At 38.2% G+C, this 17,690-nt stretch overlaps 1 protein-coding gene across 1 annotated transcript; it reads right to left on the reverse strand.

The window, feature by feature from the left end:
- Positions 1 to 8,101: 8,101 nt before the first annotated feature.
- LOC113660295 (thrombospondin-1) lies at positions 8,102 to 17,210 on the reverse strand. Its single transcript, XM_027173665.2, has 23 exons — positions 16,988 to 17,210; positions 16,724 to 16,793; positions 16,052 to 16,611; positions 15,328 to 15,403; positions 15,128 to 15,220; positions 14,918 to 15,027; positions 14,547 to 14,672; positions 14,286 to 14,382; positions 13,996 to 14,169; positions 13,717 to 13,893; positions 13,384 to 13,557; positions 13,177 to 13,304; positions 12,935 to 13,087; positions 12,354 to 12,572; positions 12,165 to 12,272; positions 11,585 to 11,744; positions 11,388 to 11,506; positions 10,773 to 11,007; positions 10,455 to 10,682; positions 10,093 to 10,364; positions 9,897 to 9,994; positions 9,668 to 9,807; positions 8,102 to 9,509 (listed from the first exon to the last, which is right to left on the reverse strand). The coding sequence occupies exons 2-23, from the start codon at positions 16,785 to 16,787 to the stop codon at positions 9,478 to 9,480; spliced, it is 3,543 nt and encodes a 1,180-aa protein (XP_027029466.1). The 5' UTR covers positions 16,788 to 16,793; positions 16,988 to 17,210; the 3' UTR covers positions 8,102 to 9,477.
- Positions 17,211 to 17,690: the final 480 nt, after the last annotated feature.

The raw sequence follows: 17,690 nt of genomic DNA on the forward strand, positions 1-17,690 counted from the left end.
ACCAGTGAACAAATAGTGAGTTTGCTGTTTTTTTTTTTCAGTTGGTAGGGTCTTCACTATAGTAGGAGGTCTTAAGGGTGGTCTGTCTTAGTTTGTACTCTTAGTTCCATGTGAGGAAGAGATTAGCATTTTTCAGTGAATATCATAGGGTCTTGTCTTCACCAATACCACATACTTACTATAACAGGTATAGAATAGGTGTTGGTCTCAAAGGCAAGCTGCTCAGGTTGTTTAGGATGCAGTTTGTTTGAGGTAATTCTAATGTACAAATCTCATCTGGAACACTCACAATGCAGAAAAAGCCTACTTGCAGATTGTATTTCAGGCTATTAAGTCTTTCATCTAGAGCTAGCTTTTTCTGCCTGGTTGGGTTGTTTGTAGTCATTGGGTGGATGGTGGAGATACTGGAAGATCACTTATCCTTTTTTCAATGCAATGCAGAACATTCATCACATGCAATGAATAGAAACTCAGTAAACTGCGATAGTGTGTGAAGGATAACATCTTATCATTACAACTAGCAGTATAACAACATAATTAAACAAACTGAATGTTCCATGATCGTCGGTTCCTGTATTTCAGGTGATACTTGTATATGTGGTCGGTGCATAAAGATATTCCTTAATAATCTATGATTATGAACAATATATGAGGACAATTTAATCCAGAGGACAGAGTAGGTTTGTGCCTCATGGACACGTTGTGTAAATAAGCTGTTATATAATCTCAACCTGGTCTGGATATTATGCTGTCTTCTGCCAAATGGCAGGGGAACAAAGAGTTTATGGGTGGGGTAAGAGGTGTACTGCTAGCTTTATTGGGGCAGCAAAGAGATGTCCTGAATTGGAAGCAGACAGACAGACCTGTGTGTTGTTTTCTGCTTTAATATCCACTGCAGATCTAAAATACCAAATTTAAATGCAGCAAGAAAAAGTTATAAAAAGTGAGACTGTCTTGTGCCTTCTAAAATATACAGTACTGTACATATACTGTATGAAATAGTCTGCATGTACAGTGAGGGGGATTTATGTTGTTATTTACTTTAATTACTTTGCATATATCTACTACAAAACAATTTGTGTAAAAAGGAAAACATATGAAAAGGATATGTTTATAAAATATTTATTTATATATTCCTATTTTGGTTCACTTTGCAGCATTATAGTTTCAATTCAGTTTGTTCACCTTGGCAAATCTTATTCAATTCCCCACTGAATTCCACTGATGGATTCCTAATTTCAATATCCCTTACACATTTTCCATGGAATTCAAGTCAAGAGCTTGTCTAGACCATGCAAATGCTAATTACATTGATTGAACATGATATGGAAAGGCCACTTGAGGTCACTATGGAACTGCCTTCATAGCTCATTGACAGGATTGTTGCAGGGCACAGATATGGGAAAGGCTACAACAACATTTTGCTGCACTTAAAATTCCCAAGAGCACAGTGGCCTCTATAATTCTAACATGGAAGGTGTTTAGCACAACCAGGACTCTTCCAAGAGCTGCTTGGCCGGCCAAACTGAGCAATCAGGGAGAAGGACCTAAGTAAGAGAGGTGACCAAGAACTCTGACTGTGCTCCAGAGATGTGAGAAACTATGTGAAGTTTCAGAAGGACAACCATCACTGCAGCCCTCCACCAATCTGTTTTATTGGCTAAACGGAAACCTCTCCTTAGTGTACACACGTGAAAGCTCACTTGGAGTTTGGAGCTGAAAAGACCACTTGAAGGACATGTGAATACTGTAACAAGATTCTGTTGTCTGATGAAACCAAGATGTTTGGCCTTGGTTTTGTAGGAAACCAGGCACTGCTTAGTACCTGCCCAATATCATCCCTTACAGTTAAGCATGCTGGTGGCATCATCATGGTGTGAGAGTGTTTTTGAGCAGCAGGAACCGGTAGACTGGTCAGGATTGAGGAAATGAAGCAAAGTACAGAGATATTCTCAATAAAATAATATACTGTTTCTCAATGCTCAGGACTTCAGACTGGCTAAGAAGGTTCACCTTCCGACATGACAAAGACCCTAAGAACACAGACAAGACAACACAGGAGTGGCTTAGGGACAACTGTGTGAATGTTCTAGAGTGTCCCAGCCAAAGCACTGGCGAATCCTATTGGGGAGATCTGAAAATAGCTGTCCACTGTTAGTCCACATTGAATCTGATTGAGCTTGAGAGAATTTAATATATGGCAGAATATCCGCCAATCCGGGTGTGCAAAGCTTGCTGCATCATACCCAAAAAGTCTCCAGGCTGTAATTGGTGCCAAAGGTGCATTAAATAAGTATTGATAAAGCGTCTGTATATTTATGTACCTATGCTATTTCATTATTTTCTTTTGAATAAATTCACAGAGATTTCTCCAAATCTGTTTTCACTTTGTCATTATAGGGTGCTAGACGGAGGGTAGATTAATAAGAAAAAACAGAATTTGAATGATTATAGTATCAGGCTGCAACATTACAAATGGAGGGCATCTGAATACCTTCTAAATGAACTGTATATAGTACATATTTTTATTGAGAAAGGTGCAGATTACAGAACATTAGGCAACAACATTATTCACTCCTTAGTACTGCCACATTCCCCTCTCACTCTGAATTGCTATCAAACATGCAGGTGGTGAGCTCATTGAAAGGCCGACATTCTATTTCATAACAATTTTCCACAAGTAAAAGTATTTCATCCAGAATATGGTTGTGTTTGCTCTGTGTAAATGCACACAACATGATTTTGAGAATAAAGTAAATGGTAAAGTAATGTAAATGTTCTCACAATAAGCATAGATTTTCTTATATCTAGCTTTAATATAGAGTCATTAGTGTTTATTGAAAGCAGTGTAGACACTCAGGCCGCTGACTGTAACTCAGAATTCAGCCACGATCTGTCATAACCCACTCTGTGTGTGTGTGTGTGTGTGTGTGTGTGTGTGTGTGTGTGTGTGTGTGTGTGTGTGTGTGTGTGTGTGTGTGCACTTGCTTGCTTTTGCTTTTGCACTTGACAATAAACAAGCCCAGGTTTCAGATCAATTTAGACAACACAAACTTATTTTGTATTATTTTGGCACATATTATTTGTCCATCTAAAGTCTTAGAAACTCTTTAACTCTTTAAATATTTAATTTCATAGTGTCTGTAGTTATATAATCATACCAATACGGTATGTACTGGGTTTACTGTGTAACTACACCTAACATCCAAATTAAATTAGAACTCCTTGACCATCTAATACAAAACTATAAAAATCTAATCAGAAATTTAATAATCAAGGTTATGTGAAGGTGAAATAGCTATGTCAAATATTTAAAATTATATTATATTATTATGCAAGCACTGGGAAAATTCCTGAAATCTTTTAACAATATTGACTTTTTGTAAAGAGAAAGCCTATCTTTTTCCACATCTGCTGATTCTACTGTTAAGTCTTACGGTGCAGCCCAGCATTATGCCTGGAGAAGATTGCACCCACAGCAAGCAAGAATCAAACTTTTTGTTTTAAGCTGTGATCTAGAGACTTCACACTAGTGGTTAGTATTTAACATACCTATACAATTCTTGTATGGCTTACAGAGATAGCCCAAGAGTTTCTGCAACTGTTTTAAGTTTCAGCATGCTCAAACACATAAATCCTTGATCCAAAGGCATGTTTTCCCCAGGCCAACACAAGATTCCAGCACAAGAAAGTCAGTGTCAAATCCTGACCACTGACCTACTTAACATTTTTCATAGGACTTTTCATTGGGTTTTTTATTATAGTACATTCTAACAATTAGGGTCAATTATTCTTATTTTCCAGTATTTGGGAATTATTTTTGTGTCAAGGTAAAAAAAAAAAATCTTTCCTGAGATCTTCTGCTTCTTTTAGTATGGAAAGACTACCATTTGGAGTTACATGTCTATTAAACAAAAGTTCCCATAATGCAAGCCTAGAGAAGGTTGCATTAAAGTCTAAAAACATACAAGTTTCTGGAGCCTTTCTTGACAGTTTAGAGAAGAAAAGATTAATAAAAATGTAATGAAGAATAAACAGAGGAGGAACCACCGTGATTGTGATTATTACACCTAAATTACTCTTGTCATTACCACCTTAGGTAGTATCAGCATGTAATGTGATATAATATATGGCAGAAAAGTCAGAAAATTGGACATTTGATAGATGCTGTTGGGGCTCAGATGAGACCATCTACAGCAGGAAAAGAAGAGCTGCCTGCATTATTGTGTATGTGTGACTCTAATGGTTCAAGGTTAATGTCAAGGTCAAGAGGTTTATTTGCCATTTGTGCATGGACAGACAGTACAGGTGCATAGGAATTTTGGGCAAAGATCTTTAAGTCAGCAATAAGAAAAACAAGAGATAAGATTACTAAATAAATAGTAATAATAAATAAATAAATAAACAAAACAAACAAACAAACAAACAAACAAATAAATAAAGCTGTAAGGCTATACACATAATAAGCACTTTACCATTCAAGTACAATAAAACTCACACTATAAAATAAATAAAATGCAATAAAATACAATAAGATGTAAACTATGCATACTTTATTCATATGGAATATTCACATTTTTATTGCAGTGTTTCCTCAAATGGAAGTACTTTGAGAGAAAAACAGCTAAGGTAAAGAGTCTCTATATAACAGATAAACAGAAATAACAGCAGCTGTTATAAAAACATGCTTTGTGATGATCCTGTCTGGTCTGAGCAAAGAGTTCAGCTGGGTGGTGTGTTCCCCCAGGATGTTCTGTTTTTTTTCCTTCAGCATTGTATATAAAGAGTGTCTTTGAGTAGGAGATCAGATCCAATGATCCTCTCTGGTGAATCATTGAGTTTTTTGACTTTTTGGAGAGACTCCCTATCTGCCTGGGTGGTGTTCGATAACCAGACAATGATGCCATTTGTGAGCATTCTCCCAATAAGTCCTCTGTAGGGCTGGGTTAGAGGGTGATACCTTAGTCCAGCTTTCTTTAACAACCTAACAAAGGCTCTGCTCTGCCTTTTTCGAAACAGTGTTTTTGGCCAAGCTCATGTTTGCTGTTACATAAAGGCCCAGAAACTTGTGACAGCCCTTTCCACCTCAATCCCCTTAATGACAAGAGTCTTGGGGGAGGACCTCCTCCTGAAGTGCATGATTAATTTCTTAGTCTTGTATATGTTGAGGATGAGGTCATTTTACAACCTATAGACAAGAATGTGGTTCACCAGTTCCCTGTACGCTGACTTGAACCCCACCCTTGATGAGACCCAGGATGGTGTGTCATCTGCATACTTTATGATGAAGGTGTTGTTTTGGTTGGAGACACAGTCGTTGGTGTATAGAATTTTGAGTTTTCTGTGGTGTTCCAGTGGTGATTTTGAGCTCAGCAGAGCTCTTCCTCGCATCCTCACCACCTGTCGGCTGTCAGTCAGAGATATACAATTGGAGGTATTTCAGGTAATTTAGCCTCTCAATCAGCTTTCCTAATCAGATAGTGTTGAAGGCAGAACTATAGTCCAGGAAAAGCATCACATCATATGTTCCACAGCAATCGATCAGTGGATGACACTCTCCTCTGTATCTGGGAACACAGTGTTAATGTGTGTAAATACCAGTTTTTCTAGGCACTTCATGGCAAATGTAATAACTGGCCTGTCATTCAAGGTGGATGTGGCTACTTTCTTTGGGACTGGTATGATGAGGACTTAAATAAACTCTGGACTACTACTTGTGTAAGAGATGAGTTGAATATGTCTGTGTACACACATGCCAGTTGAAGAACTCTTGTTGTTCAGAAGGACTCTTGGGGAAAACCTCTTCAGAGCCTTCAGGATTTGTGTGTCACTTAAAGTTTAGTGTACTTGGGGTTACGTTGGGGTCAGTCTGTCAAAACTGGAAAAGAAACACTTGAGGCTGTCTTGTAAGGTTGTGTCAAGTCAAGTCAATCAAGTCAAGTCAAGAAGCTTTTATTGTCATTTCAACCATATATAGCTGATGCAGCATATGCTGTAGTGAAATAAGAAAATGTTTCTCCAGGACCATGGTGCTACATAGAACAAAGACAGAGCTACATAGAACAACACAGTGCTAAGAACTTATGGAAGTTAATCCTAGCCACACAAAGTGCATCTGTGCAACCTAGTGCAAAAAATGGATCCGGACTGTCTGAGGTCTCCCAGTCAGGAAGTCCAGGATCCAGTTGCATAGGGAGGTGTTCAGTCACCTCAGCTTCTCAATCAGGTGCTAAGGAATGATTGTGTTGAGTGCTGAGCAGCATTTGCACGTAAGTGACTTTATTGTCCAGATGGGTGAGGGCAAAATGAAGGGTCGTGGAAATGGCATCTTCCGTAGAGCTTTGTTATGATGCACAAACTGCAGGGGGTCCATAGAAGGTGGTAACTGTTGGGACGATAGTCATTGAGTCAGGACACTGTACACGTCTTTGGCACGGGGACGATGGTGGTTGCCTTGGCCTTGGTTGCACATAGGAACAACAGTGCTGCTCAGGGAAATGTTGAAGATGGCAGTTGAAGATGAAGACATCTGCTAGCTGTTCTGCACATTCCCTGAGCACACTGTCAGGAATGTTGTCTGGTCCAGCAGCCTTTTGTGGGTTATCTCTGAATAGAGTTAATATTTTAGGCTTAAAGAAATGACAGTGAGATGACGGTATAAAAATATGTATGTCTACCTTGTTCAGTAATGATCACAATGAGCACATATTGTTCACAATGATCAAATAATATTAATACAGTTTTCAGAAGTTAAAGTTCTGAAGTTTTTTTCACTCTTACACTTTAGACAGTACATTAGCTACCAGCTATGTTCACAAGACAAATGTATACTTCTCACATTTTTCATGTTTACACGTGCAGAGTTTGGCTGAGGAGCAAGTAAAGAGTTTGCTGATGGAATGTGAGATGGCCTGGAGCAGAAGTTCTGATTCAGTTACAGAAGGTTTCTCAGACCCCGAACCTTATTGTACTATAGAAATAAGGACTCTGCTAGCCAGCATAACGTGAGCTGAGAACTTAGCAACAAGATGCACAAATGAAGCTGCAATCCTAATAAAAATGAGAAAGAAGGTATTATCAGTGTGGCAAATAATTTAGAGGCTATAGGACCCAGAGGATGTTTTTATAGTATAGTAATGTTGTTGTAATAAGTTGTAATATTTTGTTATGTGAAATATTAAAATATTGCAAAGGCCAAGGCAGCAAAGAATCTAAGTGTTCATTTTTAAATTCTCAATTGAAATATGACAACAACAAAAAATGTATTACAACTTTAATTATATTAAAAAATCATTCCATGCTAAGTTAAGTGCTAATTTATTTTCAATAGTCCAGTGGTGGATGTGTATTGAATGTGTGTTCACTGACCGGAACGATGTTCAGCATTTTATTTTAAACATGCCATTAATGCTACCCATTTTCTATTACAGTAAAATTATGGTCAGTCCCGAGTGCTTTAAAATTTTTTGTAACCTTACGTTAAAATGATGTACTAAGTCCATTTATTCCATTGTAAAATCTTATGTTGAGAGCGTTTTCTATAATTGCATGGCTATGGGATAGAATCAGCTACAAGGCAACTTACAGGTATGTATTAATTTGGTCATTATGGTTGGTAACATTATAGTGATGGCTTTAATTTAACTTGGAACACCTGTGATTTTCATTCATGCAATTATCCAAGCAGCTAAGCATGTGGAAGTAACACAATGCATAAAACCATGCATGAGCTAAGAGCTTAGTGTCAAGAGTGTTAGTGCTAGATGGGCTGCTTTGAATGTTTCACTGACTTCTGATCTCCTTAAATTTTCACAGACAATGAGTACACAGAAGCCCTATGGCAGAAACACTTTGGGATGACAGACGTCAGATGAGAGCGACCAGACATTCATCTAGTTTAAGGAGCTTTGGGAATGTTTGATGGGAGTAGAGAGCAGCTGATAAAACCTCAATAATCACAAGGTCATTTGGTTATGATTTTAGATCACTGAAGAGAAAAAGACACTAAAAATAGTAAACCTTTTTCATAGCTGAACGTTTGAGACTTTTCGGCTGTTAGATTGGACAATTTAATATAGAGCTCAAAAAGTCAAGACAACGGTTTAATCTTTAACGGTTTATTGTTCGTTTGTTCTTTTAAACATAACAGACAAGTAAAAACAGCATTTCCGGAGAAAATTTTAAATATAAAAATATAAGGCAACCCTCATAGTACAAGGCAATCCTCGGGGGATCGGGGAGGGGGGGTGTCAAACAACAACAGCAACAACAACAATAAAAAGAACAAAAGACAATAAACACATCCTCACCTCACTGTGCAAACTGTTTATACATACAGAACACTTCCAAATACATCACACTTCCTGATAAATTATTTAAATAGCACATATCTACAAACATGAAACTGCATCGTCAAATACATCGAACATCAATAATAATTTATTATTTAAAAATGCATCATTTATTCATTTAAAAAAAAACATGTATGCCCTGTAGGAGTATTTTTATTTGGCAAAAATATTTTGTATTATATACATTTTGAAAACATATGATTGTATTACATTTGCTAACTAAAAAAAAAAATGTAACTGATTTATATTCTAGTATGAGGTATTATTTGTATATTGTCTTTCCTTGCTGTTTAGAATACAGAGCATAGTACAAGCATGGCTAAAAACTACAAAATGGTTTGGATTTCGGATAAAAATTATTATTATTTAATGTGTAATATAAGAGTTTCTACAAAGATCCAGTTTGTTCTCAATGTTTTATCACACACACGCTCGCATACGCACAAGCACATGCACGTCCACACAGGCACACACATGCGCGCGCACACACACACGCGCACATGCAAGGGGTGTCAATAATATAAATTAGTAAATTGTGACAGCTGGAATGTCTATCTGCTTGTTACATAGTAACAGACAATAATAAATTTCCCATGTAGATATAGTCTAAATATTGCTGTAAGTAACTTTGTGGTACATACTGTTTTGCTCTGATATATTGATGAAGGTCCCTTAAACCCTGAGCACATCAGAATGTATTTAATGCCTCTAGAAAAGGGCAAGTGGCTTTTCAGTTAGCACACAAACATCAAGTGGGATCTTTCTGACAAATATTCATATAAAAACACTCATTTGCTTGAAGTAACAGACATATTTCTGTGTACTAGAAGGACACAGAACACAGATTTTACTTCATATTATGAGAGGTTTCTTTCTCTCAGGATCATAGTCCACAGCAGATCTGTACATTTAAATTATAAACAATAACTCTTCTTCTTTATAGTCCTCATCAACAGGAGTCCAGATTAAAAACGTCTAAAAAGGGGTTCGTCTCCCTGTTCCATGCAGAGATGATGATTTACCTGCTGTTTGGCAGGTACATGTTTGTCATCCAGCTGGTGTTCATTCAAAGGTCACATTTCCTTTTCCTTTTTTGTTTGGTTGACAAAAAAGTAAAGAGACAGTCTTAAAAATTCGTCCTGTTCCTTTCAGAATCGTCTGAAACAAAAAGAAAAGGCAAAGCAAAAATTAATACAATAATCTTCTAAGTGCTTGCATCTGAAATATATTTATATCTATTGTATACTTACTGTATATACAGTAAATTAAATACTTATATTTCAATGTAATTTCTACGAATGAATAATGGAAATTACCTCGACATTCATATTTAAGGTCTGAAAAGTAAACCATCTCCTGAGAGAAGACAAAAAGACCAAGTCTTCCACCAGCATATGTCTTGTCATATATATTTCCAGAATCTGCCATGACTTTCTTGCCTTCATACATGATGACTCTGGACAAAACAGGAAGATGACCTGGTGTAAGCCATAGGTTTTCTGTTTCTGTTATAATAGAACCTTTTTTTTTTAAATGGATACTAACCTGATAAGTCCACTAGTGGGTCTATGGATCAGTTGCCATCTGTAGGCAGTGAAATCTTTCCAACCAATTTTCTTAGGGTCATGCCACAAAGTACGCACCTGAAATTTAAGATAGATCACAAGGTCACAATGTGCATCAAAAGATCTGACCTACCATATTTGAAGGACAATATTTTTCAAGGAAAAATGCTATTCACCTGTCCGGTTGTGTCTCCCGTATGCCACAAAGCATTCCTAAGGTGTTCTCCTGGACCAGTGGTAGAATTGACAACTTTGATGGACAGTCCAGAGTAGCCCTGAGCTTTTGTGGGTGAGTGAGACCAGTAGGTCTGTGTGATCTGTTTCCACATCACTACATAGAAGCGAGAGCTGGACTGATATCCAAACACAAATCCAGCATAATCATCATCTCGGTCAGTGTTGATGAAGAATGTTCCACTAAAATCCACTGCATTAAATTCATCATATCCTGAGGGGAAACAGAAGATAATGATGATGGTTAAATGATGCTCTCATTAAGGTTTTTTTTGTTCTGTTCCAGTGAATTTCAGGCACTTACCAACAGCAATGCCAGGGTCGCAATTAACTGTCTGAAGAAGCTCTTTACCCTGATGGCGGACCACCCAGTTAGGATCAATTTGTGAAGTTCCTGTAGGGTCTAGAGGAACCATCTGAAACCTACGGAAATCTGTTTCACTGATGGCAAAGTTCTCTGGACAAACATCCACAATATCAGGGACATTATCTTGGTCAAAGTCATCCTTGCAAACATCACCACGTCCATCACCTAGAAGAAATTTAATGTTTAGGTCAAACTGAGAAAGTAAGAAAAAAAAATCATGTCAAAAATTTCTGATGCTATCAGAATTGGGATTACCATCAGAATCTAACTGATCTGGATTAGGGGCCAGTCTACAGTTATCTTTGTCATCAGGCACACCATCATTGTCATCATCATGGTCGCATGCATCACCCTTTCCATCTTTGTCATGATCAGCCTGGTTGGCATTGGGGATGTATGGGCAGTTGTCTAGATTATTCTGGTGACCATCGTCATCAATGTCCTGATTGCTGTCGCATTTGTCACCCACATTATCTGAATCAGAGTCAATCTGTAGGAGGAAAATAATGAATGAAGCTCTTGTGAAAGACCATCATTGTGAATGGCTGCTAATCAGTTTTGTAATGCATCAATAATTCTGTGGTTATTTTCATGAAATGTCATTCTCTGTCTTCACTCCTACATGGATAGAGGTGCATTCATGGCTCATGATATAATACCACAGAAATGTTTCTGTTTAACTTCTATTCTGGATGATATCATTGTTCAGTTACTTCTACTCTGAAATACTCAAATATTTTATAAATATTATAGTAATTAATATTATAGAAATGAATTAATATATACATTTTGAACATTATCTGTTGCACTGCATTCCAAGTTGTAAAAAATTTCACTGGAAGAGCATGTCAGGAATAGTGAGTGATTTACCTGATCAGGGTTGTGCTGCAATGGACAGTTGTCACAGTGGTCTCCAACCCCATCATGGTCAGTGTCTCTCTGGTCAACATTGTACACGTACGGGCAGTTGTCGTTTTCATTCAGAATACCTGAGCAATTGATCATTTGATTAGCAAGGGTATATTTGGACTGTTCCCTGTTATGTATTTGTTAAGCTTGACTCTTACCATCACCATCAATATCAATTGCACAAGCATCGCCTTCTCCATTTTTGTCTGTGTCAATCTGGTCTGGATTGCTGTTATATGGGCAGTTATCACAGCGATCACCGACTTCATCTTGGTCTTGATCAGCTTGCCTTGGGTTGAAGACAAATGGGCAGTTGTCCTATTTGAAAGAGAAACCTGTTTAATACTGAAACATTTTGTGTGTGAAAGCAAGACAATGAAATTTAAAAAAGAAGCATTTCCCCCCATCAACATGAAGACTACAATAATGCCTAGAGCTGTATACCACAGACTGCAGGATTCAAACTCCATCTGTACTGGTATTTAAAATTTGGCTCTGGAAAATGTGAAATGTGCTATTTATTTGTTCAGTTCATTTTCCCCCTAAATAGAACATTAAATCATACACATAAAACCAAAACAGTTTTAAAGCACTGACATTATGCCTATTATTGTTATTGTTGGTAGACTAGTTCATGCCTCCACTCTTCTTTACACACTTCTCCTCTTCTCCACTATTCCTGCTGTACTTTGTATAAACAAGCATTGCATGGGAGTGGAAAAAGTCTCTTCAACTTACCCTATCATCAGGGATCCCATCATTGTCATCATCATAATCACAAGCATCTCCCATTCCATCTTTGTCATAGTCCTCTTGCCCAGAGTTGGGTAGGTCAGGGCAGTTGTCCTAAAAGATTGAGTTTGGATTAAGGGGCTGCCACCTCAAGGCCGATTCGGTTTCTAAGCATACAATTAAATAGACAGTTACCTTCTTGCAGTGGTAGGTGGCATTTTCAACACAGTGGAGATCAGTGTTGGGCCAGCCATCCAGGTCAGGGTCCTCTCCACATATATAACCATTACCAGCGTAGCCTGGCTTGCATTCGCAGCGAAACATGATGTCAGAGAAAACGCCCAAATAAATACAATTGGCCCTTTTGTTACAGTTATGGCTGCCGTCCTCACATGGGTTCCTGGGTGTACAGACCTAGAGGAGATATGATATGACTGAGCCTTATTTTCAACACATACATGAACAAGATGAGAGCAGCATTTTTTCTTGCTCTAATTCAGTTACCAAACTAAGTACTTAGTTTATATCAAATATAAAAAAAAAGTGTCATGTGTTGCAAATAGTCGATTATTATTAGATTTATTATTTCATAAATGTTAAATGTATTAAAAATTATTAAATGGTAATTAAGTTAATATCATGCCAAGAAATTGCAAATCAGAGTCATCCTACATCCTAATAACAAGATTGTTTTAAATGTAATCAGACAAGCCCCAGGAATCTGTGTGCAGGCGTCTCTACTGTAAAGAGGGGGACTTCATTAGAAACTCTCTCACCTGTTTATTGGCCATTGCTTGCTCACTGCCTCTGCCAAAAGGCTGATTTCCAGAGTAGCGAGGAGGACATTGTAGGCAGTTATAGCCTGGATTTGTGTTCTCACAACGATGGACTCCATTGAGCGTGAAGCAAGCGTCAGGAACCATTTTGCACTGAGGACACAAAACTTACACTTAACAATTCATGGTATTATCATTTGTGATCGAATATATGTATTGTATTTTCTTCACAATGTTCGTACCTCATCAATGTCTTGACAATGAATTCCATCTCCAGTATAGCCAACTGGACACTCCCCACACTTCCAGGAGCCATCAGGAAAGCTGGTGCACTTAGAACCAGCAAAGCAAGGGTTGGAAAGGCAGCCATCTATAGAAAAAAGAGAATCATTTAAACAATTCTTGGAATAGAAGAAGAATAAACTACGAAAATAATTGTAATGCCCTACCAATGGGACAGTCTTGAGAGCTGCATATACGGGTGCCTTTGGGATCGCCAATGCACTCTTTTCCACCATATTTGGGCACAGGATTGTTGCAGAGCCGATGCCTGCTCTGCAGTCCACCTCCACAAGTAACAGAGCAAGAATCCCATAGTGACCATGGCCCCCAACCTCCATTGACTAAAGCACAGATAGAAAAAGAGATTGGGTTTTCAATAATAATTTATGTGTGTCAAGTTATATTTTGTTAAATACGTTGTCATTTATTGATTTTACTAAATAGAATTCCTTAGAGTTCCTTTATATTACATGCAGTATGAAGGTATGAAAATTTCTCACTTGGACAAGGGGACATCTTGCATGGTTCTGTCTGCCTGCCTTCTCCTTGACAGTCTTCGCCTCCCATTTGTGGTGTGGGTGAGTTACAGAGGCGGATGCGAGTAATGACACCAATGCCACAGGTCACTGAACATGATGACCAGGGAGACCAGTGGCTCCAGCCTCCATCTTGCTTGACTGCAATACAAAAATTCTAACCTCAGACTTTGCTTTTTAAACTATCAAATTGGCATCTTGTATATAGAAAATTTCCAAGTTTCCATATGTATTATGACTCACAGCGTTTGTCACATTCTTGCAAGTAGCAGTCTCTTGTCTGCACTGAAGTGCCTTCACAGTTGCTGTTGATGCGATCACATGAGCGCCCCCGTTGCTGGATGCCACGGCCACAGGTAACTGAGCAGTAGGTCCACTCGGACCAGGGAGACCAGCCATCATCAGCATCATCATTCACTAAAGATGAAGAGTGTTGTTGAATAATAATACTACGATATATTTCTAAAGAGTTTAGACAATTATAGTTATAATATGGAACAATGTATTGGCAACATTAAAAATGCTTAACTTACAGGTTCCACAACGTGGGCAGCATTCACCGTCAGGAACAGTGGCATTGGCACAAGGCATAAGAGGGCAGGAGATTTCCCGGCAAATAGTGGCAGAGTTCTATGGAAAGGAATGTTGCATTTAGTCCAGGTTATCTAAATATACAGTGAGTATATAAAGCATAACAGATTGAGGTGTGTGGTCAGATTGGGTGGAGGATTTCTCAGTGTTGTGATTTATTAGCAAATCAATTGAAACATATTTGATTGTCTAAGCTATATTACCTGGCAGGTGCAATGGGTGCAGCTGTCCACCGTCCACTCATCCTTGTCTTTGTAGATAATGCCATTATGCAGGCACACTCCACTGAATTTCTTAATTTGGGTCTTTATCAGAGCATTTTCTGAAGTCTGGAAATGCACAAAGAAAACATGATGTTTCAACACAGCTACTGCATTGAGGACAATGCCTGCATTTTGCAGCAAAAACATATGACACGAAAGCACAGCAGAAAGAATAATGAGAGATTGTTGTCATTTGGATGATGCCAAGGTATGGCACAGAGGAGGATGTAATTATGGTACAAGTAGCCTGGCATTTGAAAAGAGAGGTGGAGAGAAAACACAAGCTGAGAACAGCTGTTTCTAATACTGACCACTTGGTGGAGCTGATTTGACAGTTGCTTAACAACCACACCAAGTCCCTTGAGCTCTTTAAACATGCTGGCCAAGTCATCACAAGAGAAGCCACAGATGTCCTGGAGATCTGAAACACAGGGACAAATAGGAAAAAGGTTTGTTCTGAAACTCTACAATCCAGCAAACAATGCAGAGTATGAAGAATGAAAGAATGTGAAAAAGCCTACCTTTGGTCTTGTGTCCCGTGTAATCTGTGCGTATTGCTGGACTGGAGCCATTCACTGGGTTGTCGAGGGTCACAACGTCTATGATGAAGTGAGCTGTCCAGAGAACAAACACTGATGTTGGCACTGCTTACTCTAGCTTTGACCAAACATGATTCATTTCAGAACTATGTGGGGCTTTCATGATTAGAGTAATTACTTACAGCTCTCACATCCCATGTTACGGAGGATTGTCTCCAAAGTGGTTCTAAATACAAATCGTGCATTCTGGAGCACACCCTGTAGAGAAAATTTGAAAATGATGAACTGGAGAAAATAAAGTGTAGGTTCCAGTAGGTGAAGCTATTTTCACATTACTTGCAGTAATTTAATAGTACTGTCAGTACGGGAGCTTTAAAACCAGTGTTTTGAGTCAGCCTGGGTAGCAGGGCCCTCCAGGCAGTCCACATTTTTTTACTTTCTCCCAGCTCCTAACATACCTAAAACAAGCAATTGCGATGTGTTGAGAGCTGGGAAAAAAGTGAACAATCAGGAGGCCCCACAAATCTTGACTGGGATACTATGAAACTAATGAAATTACTTAAAATACTATTATAGATTTAATGTTTATGTACTCAAGTTCATATAAAAGTTCATTATATTTTCAGAACTAGATGTGTGGGTGCACAGTATATTTAATCAACAAAGGATATGATGACAATATTCCACACTAGGTGGTTGTATTTATTCGTTAGTCAACAATTTATCTGGTTTACATGATGTGTATATGCCTGTAGATGACTGCAAACATATTTCACTGGGCAGAGTGTGAAAATGCAAGTAAAAATTCCCTCCCTGAGGAAAATAAATATTCTAACCTTCCCAAGCATTGCTAGGTACTTTATTAGTAGAAAACACTTCTGGAATATAAGCTTCAGAAGCACTTACCAGAAATCTGCTTTTCACTGCTCCTTTTCCAATCCTAAGAACAGAGACATCAGCGACATCCTGTGTCAGAATCTGGTGAATAGGCACATCTAGTTCACTTGTGTTTATCTGTTCACAACCAATATAGAGCTGTGCACGGTCCTCTTCCACAAACAGGGTGATGTTCTCCCAGCTGCCGCTGGCCAGTCGTGCGTCGTCAATTGAGATCTCATGGTGCCCGCTTTCTGTGGCATAAATCAGATCTAACGTATTGCCATTCCCATTTGAGACAAGCTCAAAAATGGAACCAGAGCCATCAATCCTCTCTACAGAAAACAGGCTGCCCCTGGTCTTCTTGGCTTGCTTGAGGTTAGCCACGAACAGGAAGCCTCTTTCCTCCTGGATGGAGTAAATGAGATCCCTGAAGGAGCGCTCAGGGATGGCAGGGATCAGGTTGGGGTTGAGGATTTTGTAAGCAGGGCTGTAAGGGTCAGGTCCCTTTACTAGGCTCACTCCATTGTGTTTTTTACTGACTTTTGCGAGCTCAAATAAGTCATACACGCTGTTGTCTTCTCGGCTCTCTGTAAAGTTGAAAGGGAAAACAGAAACACACCGTTTATTGAGTGATCTTTGCTGGTGAGACGCGTGAACAGCTCCGTTACATGATGATATATTTATGCTGATGTTTCTCACCTGCTATTCCGCTGCCTCGTGCACTCCACAGCATCAGCAGCAAACACAACGCGGACAACATCATGGTGCTCTGAGAACAAACAATATTTTTATAAATTTAATATTTAATTATTTTTTATCATTATTATTATTATTATTACATTTCAATATATGACTGGAACTGAAATGAAAAAAAAACTGCATTGATCAAGTGCATTTTATTTTTATTTTTTTAAGTTCTAGTCACATATATATATATATTCTATATTTTTCTTAATAACTCACCTGAATATCCTTAAAAGACGTGTAAATCCTTTTGCTTCGAGAAATCCGTAAGCTTAATTTATTTAAATAGAAAGTATTTCATGAAAACTTTATCCAGTAGATTCGATAGACTATTCATTCATACTGTCGTTTCTTTAAGAAGATCACGTCTTTACTACAGAATTCTGTACAGAGCAAAGACTATTTAACCAATTTCTAAACATTCCTAAAATGCCGTCTCGGCCAATCAGAAGGTGCTAGAGGGAAAGGGGGCGGAGTTGCAGCTTACGTCACTATGTGGTAATAGCCGAGGAAAATATGCAGTCTGCCGCACTTTCCATCAGCGGATAAATATTTTAAAGACGCGTTCAAGCCAACCCGAAGTTTCCTGTGAAACTATTCAAAAGAATCAAATGTCACTATCAGTTTTATGGTTGTCCCGAAGTCTAATGCTTGTGCTTGACTTTAAATTTCATCCCTAAACTGTTTAGTTACCGTGTATTTAATGTATTTGTATGTAAAGTTTTTAAATATCACGTTATAAGAGTGTATATAATATTTACAACATTTTAAAGCTAATTCAAACTTAATTATATTCAAACGGTTTAAAAAATTTAGGGATTGCACCGTATGTCCACTAGAGAGTACAATGGGCTTCATCAGTTATAAGTCCATTCATACACACACACACACACACACACACACACACACACACACACACACA

The sequence above is a fragment of the Tachysurus fulvidraco genome, chromosome 12, assembly GCF_022655615.1.
Source record: "Tachysurus fulvidraco isolate hzauxx_2018 chromosome 12, HZAU_PFXX_2.0, whole genome shotgun sequence".
Lineage (NCBI taxonomy): Eukaryota > Metazoa > Chordata > Actinopteri > Siluriformes > Bagridae > Tachysurus > Tachysurus fulvidraco.